Source organism: Brienomyrus brachyistius, chromosome 18, assembly GCF_023856365.1.
Source record: "Brienomyrus brachyistius isolate T26 chromosome 18, BBRACH_0.4, whole genome shotgun sequence".
NCBI lineage: Eukaryota > Metazoa > Chordata > Actinopteri > Osteoglossiformes > Mormyridae > Brienomyrus > Brienomyrus brachyistius.
Window position 1 is genome coordinate 10,367,132 of NC_064550.1, and position 13,762 is coordinate 10,380,893.

General features: G+C 41.0%; 3 protein-coding genes across 3 annotated transcripts; 1 reads left to right on the forward strand and 2 right to left on the reverse strand.

The window, feature by feature from the left end:
- Positions 1–97: 97 nt before the first annotated feature.
- Positions 98–1,870, reverse strand: alkbh4 (alkB homolog 4, lysine demthylase). Its single transcript, XM_048984367.1, has 3 exons — positions 1,684–1,870; positions 1,187–1,378; positions 98–1,033 (listed from the first exon to the last, which is right to left on the reverse strand). Exons 1-3 carry the CDS (start codon positions 1,795–1,797, stop codon positions 503–505), a joined length of 837 nt encoding a protein of 278 aa, XP_048840324.1. The 5' UTR covers positions 1,798–1,870; the 3' UTR covers positions 98–502.
- Positions 1,871–2,574: 704 nt separating this feature from the next.
- polr2j (RNA polymerase II subunit J) lies at positions 2,575–4,410 on the reverse strand. The gene is made up of 4 exons (XM_048984629.1): positions 4,269–4,410; positions 3,843–3,932; positions 3,549–3,723; positions 2,575–3,064 (listed from the first exon to the last, which is right to left on the reverse strand). The coding sequence occupies exons 1-4, from the start codon at positions 4,319–4,321 to the stop codon at positions 3,029–3,031; spliced, it is 354 nt and encodes a 117-aa protein (XP_048840586.1). The 5' UTR covers positions 4,322–4,410; the 3' UTR covers positions 2,575–3,028.
- Positions 4,411–8,905: 4,495 nt separating this feature from the next.
- On the forward strand, positions 8,906–13,694 carry ncf1 (neutrophil cytosolic factor 1). Its single transcript, XM_048984705.1, has 11 exons — positions 8,906–9,104; positions 9,200–9,280; positions 9,630–9,705; positions 10,680–10,845; positions 10,980–11,038; positions 11,133–11,255; positions 11,855–11,962; positions 12,073–12,190; positions 12,530–12,643; positions 12,969–13,135; positions 13,216–13,694. Exons 1-11 carry the CDS (start codon positions 9,033–9,035, stop codon positions 13,347–13,349), a joined length of 1,218 nt encoding a protein of 405 aa, XP_048840662.1. The 5' UTR covers positions 8,906–9,032; the 3' UTR covers positions 13,350–13,694.
- The last annotated feature ends 68 nt before the right edge of the window (positions 13,695–13,762 follow it).

Genomic DNA, 13,762 nt, shown 5'->3' on the forward strand with positions numbered 1-13,762 from the left:
TGTTTTTTTTTTTTTTTTTTACAAATCATACAAAAAAACATTTCTCAAGTTTAGTAAATAACAGTAGAGTTTTTTTTTATAATTATTATCTCTTAAGAAACAATTCTAATTCAAATCTTTGGCAAAATATATTTGGAGAATATAACATTTTAATAAAACGACATCACAACCCAACATATTTCAAAATCACTATCGAATACTTCTCATGCCATTCCTAGGGGTCTGTTGCAGATTTCCTAGAATGCTGAGTGACAAACGCAATCCACACATGCAGCAAGTTTCCTACAACCCGCATTTCAGTTTGATATCCTCTCTCTGTGTACTTCCCAAATGAGCAACTGTCCATAATTACGTTCCAGATTCCCGGGTGAAAACGTACAAATATGGAAGCAGATATGAGAATGTCTACGCTCTACGAAAAGTTCTTTTTGATTACCCAGAATTTTCCAGGCATAATTTTAGCAGAGAAATATCGGATAGAGGTGCACTGACATGCAGAGCTTCATAACGGCGACCCTTGGAAACTCTGGGCTACGTCCAGCAGCTGCTTCCCAAGGGTTTCCTGCTGTCCTCCAGGGAGGAACTCCACCGACAGCTCCCTGTACGTGCTGCACACTCGGCGCTGACAGATGTCCCTCCGGTGGATGGCATGCTTCCACCTGTGGCGAGCCTCGCCGTAAAGCGCGATCAGCGCCCTGCGGGGGAGCTCCACCGACACTTGTACTTCTCCTTGCACGTTTCCCAGCTGAAGTTCTTCCAGGCGGTCGCTCCTACTCATCGTAACGACTGTGTCCGAGAGAAGACTGAGGGTGACCAGGCGTTCCCCCCACAGCCAGCTATCATCCAGATGGGGGTCGATGGCAGACCCCCGCACTGGGTCATAGTCGAGGTTGCACTGCTCCACGGGCTGAAAGCCCCGTAACAACGATTCCTGTCTCATTTGCATCACCAGGTCCCGGCTACTGGCAGGCAGGCCACTGAATCCTCCTAAACGGACACGTTGCTTTTTGAAGTTCACTTTGGGCCCAAAGTCCTACACAGAAAAGGTGGTGGAGGGATTTTTATCTTGAAAACATATAAGAAACCAAGAAACCTGAAATTTGCAATGCAGGTAGACACACATTGAAGCAGTCTTGATTTGTGTAATGCGTTGTAGGTCGACTATATTGTGAAGTTCTATTCACACCTGCTTCCTACGACCAGACTGCGACTCCTTCCAACAGTCCTGGTCCATTCTCTTCACCAGCTCTTTTTCCTTCTCCTCCGACACGAAGTCTTCCCATAGAAAGACACCAGGAAAGGAGAACGACTCTTGAACACCACCCTCATTTCGTATAGCCTGCCGGAGGGATGGCTCATACTTGAAATAGTGTAACGTCTAGAAAATAAAAATAATAAAAAACATTTGTTATTCCAAGAGACGACACCATGTTCATCTAATACCAGAAATGGCACATAATTGTAATCTGCCGGTTCCAGTTCCACGACGGTCTTGTTGATGTGCAATTTAGCGTGTACATAAGCTGGACGGCTCTAGCAAAAATATGGCTGCATAAACTGGTAATATTGTTTTCAATTTAAGAGCCCAAAATGAAAAGCATTATAATTTAATGCAGATTAGTAAAGCGCCAGTTACAGTTACAAGTTAATTCGCGAAACGAGACAGCTCACTGTTATACATACCGAGTGACTGCTGTCTTGTGCTCTCTCTTTACCGTTGATTTTTTCGCAGATAAGACAAGACCGGATTCCTTTACAGCCACAAATCTCGGCTGGTTTGTACTGTTCTGCTGCCATGGATCCTCACAAGTCGCCTGTCATAGAAGCCATGCAACGCCAGCAGCTGTGCAACGCATTATTGTGTTCGACAGGAAACCCTGGCTTGCCAAACGCTGGTTCCCAAAAGACGGCGAAAGATGGAATAAATTTTACGTTTCAAGTTTTATTGTATTGTATTGTATTATTCTGCGAATACAGTGAAACATTTGTGCTACGGTAGTGTATCTGTGTGCGTGGGAGGTGGGTCTGTCGGATATGTGCATGGAGAAGACAATAATCTGTACAGTATAATAAGTATTATTTAAAATAAGAACTAGTTTGAAGTAGCTATACAGGATGTGTAAATTGAAAGTAATACAATAGTGCTGAAAAAGTGCAGGCAGTAGATCAGCAATACAGTGCTGTGTAAGACAATGGTTATCTGGTGGAATGATTTGGGTCAATGGTTGTTTAATGATCTGACTACTTAAGTTATACAGATTGTATTTGGTGATACTTTACAAATTCCTGCGGGGAAATTCTTCTCGATTAACCCCATCTTGCTCTCCATATAGATAGGACCAGGGCTGGGGGTCACAGTGAAGGGGTAGATGTAAATGTAAATACTGTAAATGTAGCCACCTACAGTATCCATTGAGATGGGTGTTATGGGTCTTGTTCATGGGCCCACAGACATGTGACTATTCTGCCAAGGCTGGATTCAAACCGGCGACCTTCTGATCACAGGCACAGAGGTGTAGCCCTGTATTGGCTTTGCTTTTAAGCATCTCCAGTAACAATACACGAGAAAGAGAATTCTTACATTTTTTTTTATTTGAATCATCAGTGATATACAAATCATACAAGTTTCCAACAAAGACATTATACAATTTTCTTCAGTTGTACAAAGAAAAATTTTTTTTCCTTCAGAGACAAAAACACGTTAAAAAAAAAATCGCACCTTGAACATCGTAACCTGAGCAAAGTGCTTCATTCGGTCTGGAATATTCAACCAATAATGAAGGGATGCCGAGTCACGGGTAAAGCTTATCAAAAATAAAGTAAAAAACATTGTTGAGCTGGCTGTGAACTCCTCCCAGTGTCCACTTTTTTCTGTAGGCTTCCTCTCGCAAGATATTCAGAGCATAATCCATCACATGGACGAATAGCCCATTTTGTTATGATTTAAAAGAGATAAACTGCAGCCAAATCCTCAATAAATAATTAATGTCAGGGGCCTCCATTAGAGAAAGAAGAGTGACGACACTGCTCACTCAATACCCTCCTGTTTATCCTTGATGGCCACCTGAAAAGGCGTAAAGGTAAAACATTATTACAAAAATAAAAAATAAAAACACACACACAGACATCATACTCATGATCTTCAGCATATAACACTAATCAAACAATCTGCAGGGTCGCCGACTTTGGTCAGCTGGTCAGAGTTCGATTTTCAATTCGAGACAAGTCAGCAAACGCGTTTAAATGTATGTAACAGTTCTACCACCTCGTAAATAGTCTGTAGGGTTTGCCAGCTACCCCAACGCTTATGATGTAGCTAATCTTAGGTTTATAATGGAATAATTTAGATTTGCCATAAGATGTCTTGCACGAACGTGCAAGTCTGAAAGCTCGAGCGTCCAGATATGGGAGCGCCGGTAACCCTACACCTGTGATGTAAAAGGTAACCAGTGATATGGCTGGCTCTTATTTCCACTGGTATAATGCTAGTCATGCGAACGGTTGGTAATGTTTCTCCAGATCGCAAACCCATCTCGCAGGGCACTCACCCTGAACCTCTCTTCCAGCAAGGACAGCTCACTGATGAGATCCGTGATGGCGTTGGTGAAGGCTTCCTGTGGGCTGTAATCTGGGGTGGTCTGCACACGGATGACAATCTTGTGTTCCAGGGGATGAGGGACTTTGTACCCTGCAAAGAGCACCTGAGGGTCCTTCAGCAGTTGCCTAAAACGCACGGGGATGTTAGAGGGGAATGAGATTTTGATAGGAGGATTATCATCAGTCTGAGGTTAATCACTTTTCGCGTAGCATACACGCTGCGTTATCTTTCTTTATGAACTCACGATCGGATGATGTTGCCGAGTGTGTGGTCTTCTTTGTTCAAGGTGAAAAGGCAGGCATTGGGCACCTTGGTGTCCTTAACTATAGTAATTCTATACGTGGATACAATTATAAAATAAGAATTACAACTCGCATGGTCTCAACTACAAAATCAGCTCAGTGCCAACTGAATACCATTCATACTCTCAAAACGCATTGCAGCAACCCGCCAATAAGTAGAGAAAAAGTGACGTAGCAAAGATTAAAAATATAACAGAATCAGTTGGGATTTTTAAGAGGGAGATATTTATATATGTTAATATTCAAACGTGAAACATTAAAAAATTGTTGCATTTCTCCTTAGAGCACCACGCTACCATAGCCGGGTCGACTTATACAGTGAAACTTTTACATACATTCACACACAAATACGTGGTAACAATACTTACTTTTTCTCTCCCTCAAACAGCAAAAATGACTCAAATGCTGGTGGCGCGTTCATGTTTTATCGGTTTATTTTGGAATCAGCTAGCAGACAAGAGGCTCACGAGCGCCTACTTTAAATAAAGTAAAATGGCCGCCAAAACAAGGCGTTAGACCTTCCGGTCTCCACTAGAGGGCGGTACTTTAAGAAAAATACTCACTTCTCTTAGTGAATTATATAAATTAGCAATATTTTTTACTGAAGGCTTCCCAAGATATTCTGTGAGCCCTGAATGTTAAGGGATCTATGCACATGCGGAGAAAGTACTAGGTTTGCATCCAATGATCACAGTCTTACAGACAAAGTATGTTCATTTTTCGTTATGTTGTTTTACCACTTTTAAGCAATTCAAAATAAACTAAAAATGTGATCAAAAAGTTTTTATCCAATAAATTTTGATAAATAGTAGCATATGGCAAATACACATAACATGTAAATGAAACTTGATGGATATTGAAAATGGATTATTACTCGAAGTAATCCATCCATTTTCTAAACCGCTTATCCTACTGGGTCGCGGGGGGCCCGGAGCCTATCCCAGAAGCAATGGGCACGAGGCAGGGAACAACCCAGGATGGGGGGCCAGCCCATCGCAGGGCACACTCACACACCATTCACTCACACATGCAAACCTACAGGCAATTTAGCAACTCCAATTAGCCTCAGCATGTTTTTGGATTGTGAAACCGTAGTACCCAGAGGAAACCCCACGACGACATGGGGAGAACATGCAAACTCCACACACGTGTAACCCAGGGACGGATTATGGGTTGTGTGGGCCCCTGGGCAAAACGTTCGCGAGCCCCCCCCCCACCACCACCAGCACCACCACAACCACCACAATTCAAGGGCCCTTGGCAGCCAAACGCCCTCCCTATAGGGTCAGGGGCCCTTGTAGGCAGAGGATCAAAGAATGTAGCTACTGATGAAAATTAACATTAAAGCTGATGAAAACCATGACTTTTTTTACGCAAAACCGACCTTTTATTAAATCGTTCATTTTGATTGTTTTGCTCATTTTTGAGATATTAAGGAAAATGGAGAGCTACCATGGGTACCATACATGCCTATGTTTATCTTTGAATAAATTGAATCAATTATAATAATGTCTGAGGTCCATTTAGATATGCAGTGTAGATTGCATTGTGTTTATCCATTTCTTTTGTTTCTGCTTTCATGTAAACGTTTGTGCTAGCATTTCTATATTTTCAAAACATTCTAGGAGCTTCCATTAAAAGTGACAAAATCGTTTTCTTTTGGTTACGGGATTCTGCGACTTCCTCTTTCAAGTTCCTACTTCAGGGATGGATTATTCATCTGCATCTCATCATTTGGAATAAATCATATGACCGGCTCCGACTGAAAAGTTCACAAAGATGAATAATGACTGCAGAGATGGAATCTGGTTTATTTTTAAGCTGCTTCCCCGAATAATAGACTACGAAGTATGTTTCCTCGGTGCTGTGTCCGAAAATAATTTCTAAATTAGGTTTTACAAAATATTGGTCTGTTTTTAAACAGTGGTGAAAAACGATAACATGATGGTACAGCAGGTGGCACTGTTGCTTAGTATTGAGTCAAGCCCATTACGTGGGAAATTTGTATGGCCTTTGCTGTGTGGGTTTGGCCGCCGAAGCGCTGCCAACGAGGCTTTGAGTGTTTCCCATAACAGTCATTCTTTCTGCCCTGCCTACAGTGATCATAAAATACATTCAATTGGAGAGTCAGTACTTCCATAACTGAAGGAGAAAATCTTATCGGACATCAGACCTCGACCCATGGTTGCACCAGGAAGTTGACGCATGTGTCATCCAGGCCTATGGCGTGAAAATCCCACACACAATTCTTTAAAAAAAAAAATGTGGAAGACCTTATGAAAGTGACTCAGTGGTGAACCATTATGTCATTTACACGGCAGTTAGACCTTGTTGAAATTAACAATGCTAACCTTGCAGATATGAGACTCTGGTGCTTTAGTCCACAAATGCTTAGCCAAACCAGAAATACAATGCCGTTACACCCACGTTACTTATGTAATGTAACATTTTAAATTGTAAACATGAAATACGTTTCCACCTGTTGTGACCGACGGCGAGCAGGGAAATTAGGGTCGGGAAGCTGTTGAATCAGGAACCGGCAAGGTACAAACGGTAAACGACTTCAACGACAGGACTGGGGAAACATTCTTGAACGCGGACTTAAATACAGAGACTCCATTACATAGGTAAACGCAGGGATTCCACACGAGGTTAACGAGGGGGCGTGGCACACAGGAGGCTCGGACGATCGGGCATGACACCATCAATGCACAAATCCTTCTACGAGGGTTGCTGCCCCATGATATCTAAGTCTTGTCAAAATTCAATCCAGGAATGATTATGACATTTAATTGTTTGGTATTATTGATAAATGATAGATAGACAACAACTAGAAAACCCATCATATTTCAACTCCATTATTCTTGGTAAAGAACAACGTTAAAATGTAGGTTGTTAATCTTTTGAGTGATACAAAAATGTCTATAGGCTTGATATTGGACCCAAATTTTTCTCCGTATTAAAAAAGTACAGAGTGCCAATTAATTTGAATAAACTTTCATATTCTGTTGGGACTGCATGTTACATTGTTATAATAGGCTGTTCTATTCCCCTGTGTCTTGCTACTTTACCTTTCAGTAGAATAACAAACATGGATTACCTTAGGGAACATATTCATGTTTTTTTAATGTGTGTTTTTAATGGCTCGATGCCATTGGTAGTTATTGGCCTAAATTGCTTTTAGTAAAATCACCAGCTACATACTAAGACTGTGATCCTTCGTTACTGTTGCACAACACTGGATTACACATGGTCAGTCTTATTTAATCCTCTGATTTTACTACTGCTCTGGCGGTCTGACTCACTGATCAACTCCACGACTTAAAGCGAAAACTTAAACCTTTCGGAAACATTCCATCATCACACCTTCACCAGTAAACTGGCAGTTAGTGCCTGTCAATGCCTTTGCTAGAACGGTCAAAAACATGCGATACACCAACTATTACACTCAATATATCCTTAGCTTTTGGTAACACTTTACAGAATTAAAAAGGCATTGTGCTATTACTCTTTTCGTTGGCTTTCGACCCCTTTTGAGATGTTGATTTTAGTTTATTTAATTTGATGGTATATCATCTTATTTTGTACATGTGCCTATTATTTACGTAATTTTAATTGCTTCATTTTAAATGATCTGTACAGCACTTTGGTCCTGTGTGGTTGTTTTAAAGTGCTTTATAAATAAAGTCGGTAGGGTATGGTATGTTAATTAAGCACAAGCGACGTCCTGCTTACGGAAATCCAGAGATGACACGCATCTTCATTACTGAGATAACGGAAAGAAAAAAAAGAGGCTCCTCTCTAGACTTCCGTACTTAGTTACATACTGATCTCATCAGAATCACGATGCATCGTTTACCTCATGCAGTTACTGTATTTGTTACTATATCTGTTAATTCTGTAAACCTTTGTGACTAAATGAATTGATGAATATCAAGTGAGATACTGATCTCATGATTATTCATCATTAATGAATCGTGATGCATCTTTTATCCCAAGTTTAGCAACTATATTTTTTCTTGATTTGTACCTCAGTAATAACTGTTTAGTTTTCAAGAAGAATGTTCTCTCAACTTGGAGATTTTAAACCACGGACTACTGTAGACATATGAATGTTCTCCCGTACTGATATTGACAAGATATGCTCCTGCCAATATGTCAGCATATGTATTATATCTACAGTAGTCTGTAGTGTAAAAACTCCAAGTTCAGAGGGCAATGCATTAGAGACCGTCTATTTCAGCTGACACGGATCCTACTAATAAGCAGCCAACTTCAGCCTGGTAAATTCCCAGCTTGTCTTTCTCGTTTCCCTAAACGTTAGTGCCGTAAATTCAGCTGTAAAAGAAAACAGGTGCTGTGCCGAAAATAACAAACGCAACGAATGTACAACGCCGCTTATAAGTGGTTCTGAAATGTCCCCTCTAGTGGTCCGCGAAGGTATTACCGCAAATATCCGAGACCGAAACAAATTAAAAAGCACTTCTAATCCAGCGATGTGCTTAATATAAACAGACTGGACAGCAAATGCAATTCATATTGTGCCCATATACTTATCTGGCAGGGGAGAGACCATGGTCACGAGGGTGGGGCACAGCCTTTCATCCATCCATCCATCCATCCATCTATCTATCTATCTATCTATCTATCTATCTATCTATCTATCTATCTATCTATCTATCTATCTATCTATCTATCTATCTATAATCTCTAAAACCGCAACCGTCCTTTTCCTACATTTCAAAACCGTATTGCTGGTAAACCTAAACGCCAAGTAAGCGCAAAGTTCTGGTCTTACGCCTTATTGTCGAATTTCTACCTTTTAATACTGTATATTGAAATATATATAATTTATATAAATGTTATTTGTGTGAGTTTGATCACGATAAAACATTTTAAATGAATGGCTTTGTTAGTTTTCTTTCAAAAAAAAAAAAAACCCAGACGTGAGATTTAACGTGCAAAATTTCCCCTTTTTTGCATAGGTTTCCTTATTTTGGGTTGACAGTGGTTGAGGGGGCGGCACATGTTTGTGGAACTCCCGGCCTTACACAAGGAACTTTATCTCCCCTATAAAACGGTCTCCTTCTTCATCTGGTTAACTTACCATCACGACATCAAATCGTTCCAGCATGGAGGGGCCATATATTCTTCATATGGAGATACTGGGCTTTGAAAGGAGATTCTTTCCGAGTCAGCATTACGTAAGTTTGGAGACAAATGTAAAGTTACAGATATTATCGGCTGTGATTTTGGGAAACCTTACCTTTCTCTAACTGGAATATGCCTCGATTTGCAGGTGTACATGTTTTTAGTGAAATGGAGTGATCTGTCAGAGAAACTGGTCTACAGGAAATATCCGGAAATGTACGCGTTACATGTGAGTAACTGCGTGTTGCTTTTCCATACGAAACTCCCGCTGAAACTTACTCGTTTGCCTTCATAGTTCGCCACTTCCCGAAGGTCAAGTCAGTCACGATGATTTATTTATAATAATAATAACAGAATTGTGCGGCAGGAACTGAATACTTATTGTGGCACGCAAGGAGTATTTTGAAGGCAATTCAACTTTCCCTAGTTACAATATTTTTGTTGGACAAATGGCCCCGAACAATAAATGAAAATAGTTCAATGCTTCATTGCAATCTGGGCTGTGTATGCCCTGTGCGCCTTGGGTATAGGGCAGCAGCGGCAGTACACTGACTGGCCATAATGTCTGTCTGTTTTAGAAAGCCCTGACGGAAATGTTTCCCATAGAGGCTGGAGACATCGATGCCAAAGACAGGATAATACCATCCCTGCCCGGTAAAGACGCGCCTCACTGTCCCGTTCTGAAAACGATTTTCAGTGATCACGTGTTCGTGAAGTGCAATTTTAATAAAGATGTACTTTTGCAAAGCACATTCAATGTCAAAATATATCTGTGGAAAAACATTATGCAGGGCTGCTAGATGAGTCCTTATCTCATGTAAAAATAAAATGAGAAGAATTGGTAGTTAGTTTGGTGGCAGTATTTCGGCGAAGGAAACACCTGTTCTCGCTAAGCTTCATCAACAGGACATAATAATACGTTTCTGGTTTCGATACTTGTAATGAAGGTTTCTTCAAGAAAGGGGGGAAATCCACTCTGAAATAACGAAATAGCTGAAAAATCGTAGCATATTAATCTTTTTTTCGTTAAATATTTATCACTTCATAAAGCCAAAAACAAAGGATCTAGCAACAGCAACTGTAGATTCGAGTCTGCTGTAAGAGGCCCGGTTGGATGACATATGGACAGATAGATGAATTTAGTAACATGCAGGGAAATATGAGGCATGTTAGCTTTAACTTAAGCCGGTATGAAAAAAAAAACACATTTTCAGTAATTTGAACGGAAAAGCATTTTGCAAGATTTCCTGGCATTTGAAGTAGCCAACTGCAGTCTCAAAAGAAGGGACATCAGTGCTTTGAATTTAAATAAACGAGAAACGAAATTTTTTCTTCAAAAGCTCCTGAATTTCATTGTTGCATCATAATCGTATATCCACCTTTTCATGTTTTAAGAATGCTGCGATACCGAGTCTTGCTATACTGGCTGTGGTGCTTATAAGCCTAATGACAGAAAGTCAATAAACAGATTATCTCTGTCCAGATAAACTTAAGCAAAGACGTGACGTGCCAGTGTCATTTTAGATCTATTAAACTTTGCATTTAAACCAGTTGGAATGTTTTCAGTCACACAGAATTTGCATAGCTTAAATGTATTTGCTGCAAACATCTCCATCCCTGTATCGCAGCACCAAAATGGTTCGACAACCAGAAAAGTACAGAGACCCGGCAGGGCACGCTGGCCGAGTACTGTCAGGCCGTCATCAACCTGCCGCCCAAGATCTCCCGCTGTCAGCTGCTGTATAACTTCTTTCATGTTAGAGCTGACGATGAGGTCCCGCCTTCCGCACACCCGTAAGGATACACCAGCCGTCAAATATGCATACAAAAAAGGAAAAACGATTACCGTACATACTCCCGTTTTACTTTGTTTCAATTCTTTCTGGAAAAAAATAACGTATTGTCACTTTAAATTTTCTTTCATTTAGGATTAAAAGAAACGAAACATTCCTGATGCAACGGGGCAGGTCAAAATCCAGCACATCTGGTAGCGTATTGCTCCTACGTGTTTAGTCCGAGTCCTATCTACTCAGAACATGTGTCCTTTTAAAAACTTTTAAAAACTTCAATACTGCTTGCAGAGATTACCGGCCCCATCATCCTGGAGACGTACCGGGCAATAGCAGATTACAGCAAGAGCTCGAGGTATGAGCTCAGCCTAACTGTTGGAGACCTGATGGACATCGTGGAAAAGAATCCAAATGGTGAGAGTACAAAAAATGTCTCGGGTACAGTTTTAATGACCTTAAGGTTTTGGAGGTAATAACTTGCTTTTCTCAAGCCTTAATGGGATGGTAAATCAAAAGGAAGTAGATGAGATTGTTGTAAAACATATATTGTACAAAGTCTGTACAGTATATATAACACGTTTTTTGTCTATATTTCTGACATTGTCGTTTGGCTCACATTCAGTTTTCTCTTCAGATTCTCATGATATTACTGTAACGTACACCCAGCATATGGGATGATATGTGTGCCATGCCCAATTATGAAATAATAATAATAATAAGGCAGAATAAAAACGAATCAAATGGTGTTTCTTCCTAAATAATTATATGTCCTGAAGGAGGCACCTAAGATACCTGAGAAAGGTCAGGAAGAGTTTATAGTTATGGTTGACAATTTCAGTGGAACATCTGAAATAACAATCTTGGAAGGTTGGATATATCGATACTGAATGTTCCTTAAATCGGTGACCTTCAGCGGTATGAGTCATTAATTACCATGCTGCTGGTGATCCTGTGGTTTTGTCTTCTCCTGTCTGTGATCACACACTTCAGCTGGCCTGTGCATCTCCTTGCAGGGTGGTGGTTCTGTCAGTGTGAGTCCCGTCGTGGCTGGGTCCCCGCGTCCTACCTGGAGCCCCTGGAGGGCCCCGATGAGGGGGAGGAGCCAGACCCCAACTATGAGGGTCAGCCACAATGACTGTTTACCAAAATGCAAACACACTGCATTTCATTTGCAGATGACGCATTCAAGTACTAGAGTTCATTCGTTTAAACAGCATGTGTGCCTCCACAGGAGAGCTGTACGTAACCATTAAGGGCTATACTGCTACTGAAGATGATGAGTTGACTCTTGAATCAGGAGAGATAATTGAGGTCATCCACAAGTTGCTGGATGGCTGGTGGGTGGTCAGGTATGTCACTTATAAAAACATATGTTTTTCACAGCTGTACGTGCTTGAAACTCATGATGTGGATGACTGATGTGGATGACTGTGGATGACTGTGGATGGTTTAGCTACTGAACTGTCATAACTCATTCTGACAGTTTTCAGAAGCTGTCTTTGGCTTGCCGGCTGTTTTCTTTCGCTTTTGGCAAGAAGAGCATGGCTTTCTTGCTATTTTGCCCGCAGTCTGCTAAGTGATGCAATTAAGCTTTTGAAAACTGAGCAGTTGCACGAAGTTCCTCATGGCATTTCCCAACGGTGCACAGGGGTAACATTGTCTACGTGACTGTCGTGCCTCGTTGACAGGAAAGGAGAGGAGACGGGACATTACCCCTCGATGTTCCTGCGCAAAAGTGGACTGAAGAAAGAGTCTGACACTGACAGGAATGAAACTATGAGGGGTACACCACCCCCCAGGAGGTATTCATGAAGCCAATGTCCATTATTCTGCCGAAATGTAATAGTTCACTTTTGAAACACCAACTTAGGTACACATTTCAAGAACAGAATTGAAATAAAACACTTCCAGTGCATATTTCAGAAATTATATCATATCTTAGGGTGGCACTATGTGTGACTGAGTTGTGTAGGATAGGCTCAACACCCCCATGATCTTGTCCATGATAAGTGAATGGATGGATCAATGAATAGATGGATGGATGGATCAATGGATAGATGGATGGATGAATGGATGGAGATATTTTGTTTTAAGCCTCACAGGCAATGCTTGTCTCCTGGTCCACAGATCAACAATTCGCAATGCCCAAAGTATCCATAAAAGAGGGCGCAATCGCATCACCCAGGACGTCTACAGGAGGAACAGCCGCCGCTACCTTCAGCAACGTGACCCACGCTCTACAAAAGCAACCCGCAGCTCAGCCATTTCAGAGATGATCAGTGAAAAGTCTGAAGGTAACACAGGGCACATTTTCCAGCTGGTGCACATGTGGAGCGTGATTAAGCGAACTACTGATGACTCGGCTTCTTTTCAGAGAGTGATCCAAGCCCCATTCCAGAGCCGAAGGAATGGATCCCCGCCATTCCACCCCGTCCCAGTCCGGAACTCATCCTGGAGCGCTGTACATCAGGCACTTGCAAGAAGGTCGTCACCCAGAGCACCAGCTAAGAGAACGGTGCCTCCCCTACGAACAGAATCACCGCAAAGGACACTGCCTAGGAAGTTGCCTATGAACCTTCACGTTTGTTAGTGCGCTTGTTTACTGGATTAGCTGCAGTAATACTATGTAAACTATGATTATTATTAATGCATGCTTTCTGGCTTTATTTTTAAGTATTATATGCTGTTAAATATGTAGTGTTTTGTATGAAATGTTATCTTAAAATTGTTATATATGGCACTATTCTTGTTAAATGCTTTGAGTAATCACATATCTTAAGCATTGTTTTGTATTTTTCTTAAAAGGACATACTTGTGTGTATCGGGGTTGTAAATTAAATACATCTTGCATTATTTTATGCGTTGTAGAAGCTAATTGTTTATATAGAAGATACAATCTATTTTATAACAAAATTCACTCG

Bases quoted from the DNA above. Each gene is read 5' to 3' on its own strand.
- alkbh4 (XM_048984367.1), bottom strand. From the start codon at position 1,797: ATGGCAGCAGAACAGTACAAACCAGCCGAGATTTGTGGCTGTAAAGGA. The intron at 1,379-1,683 runs GTATGTATAACA...TTTATTTTCTAG, and splicing joins CACAAGACAGCAGTCACTCG to ACGTTACACTATTTCAAGTA. The intron at 1,034-1,186 runs GTGTGAATAGAA...TTTTCTGTGTAG, and splicing joins AGTCTGGTCGTAGGAAGCAG to GACTTTGGGCCCAAAGTGAA.
- polr2j (XM_048984629.1), bottom strand. From the start codon at position 4,321: ATGAACGCGCCACCAGCATTTGAGTCATTTTTGCTGTTTGAGGGAGAG. The intron at 3,724-3,842 runs GTGAGTTCATAA...CGTGCGTTTTAG, and splicing joins CTCGGCAACATCATCCGATC to GCAACTGCTGAAGGACCCTC. The intron at 3,065-3,548 runs GTGAGTGCCCTG...ACGCCTTTTCAG, and splicing joins TGCTGGAAGAGAGGTTCAGG to GTGGCCATCAAGGATAAACA.
- ncf1 (XM_048984705.1), top strand. From the start codon at position 9,033: ATGGAGGGGCCATATATTCTTCATATGGAGATACTGGGCTTTGAAAGG. The intron at 11,256-11,854 runs GTGAGAGTACAA...ATCTCCTTGCAG, and splicing joins CGTGGAAAAGAATCCAAATG to GGTGGTGGTTCTGTCAGTGT. The intron at 11,963-12,072 runs GTCAGCCACAAT...GTGCCTCCACAG, and splicing joins GCCAGACCCCAACTATGAGG to GAGAGCTGTACGTAACCATT.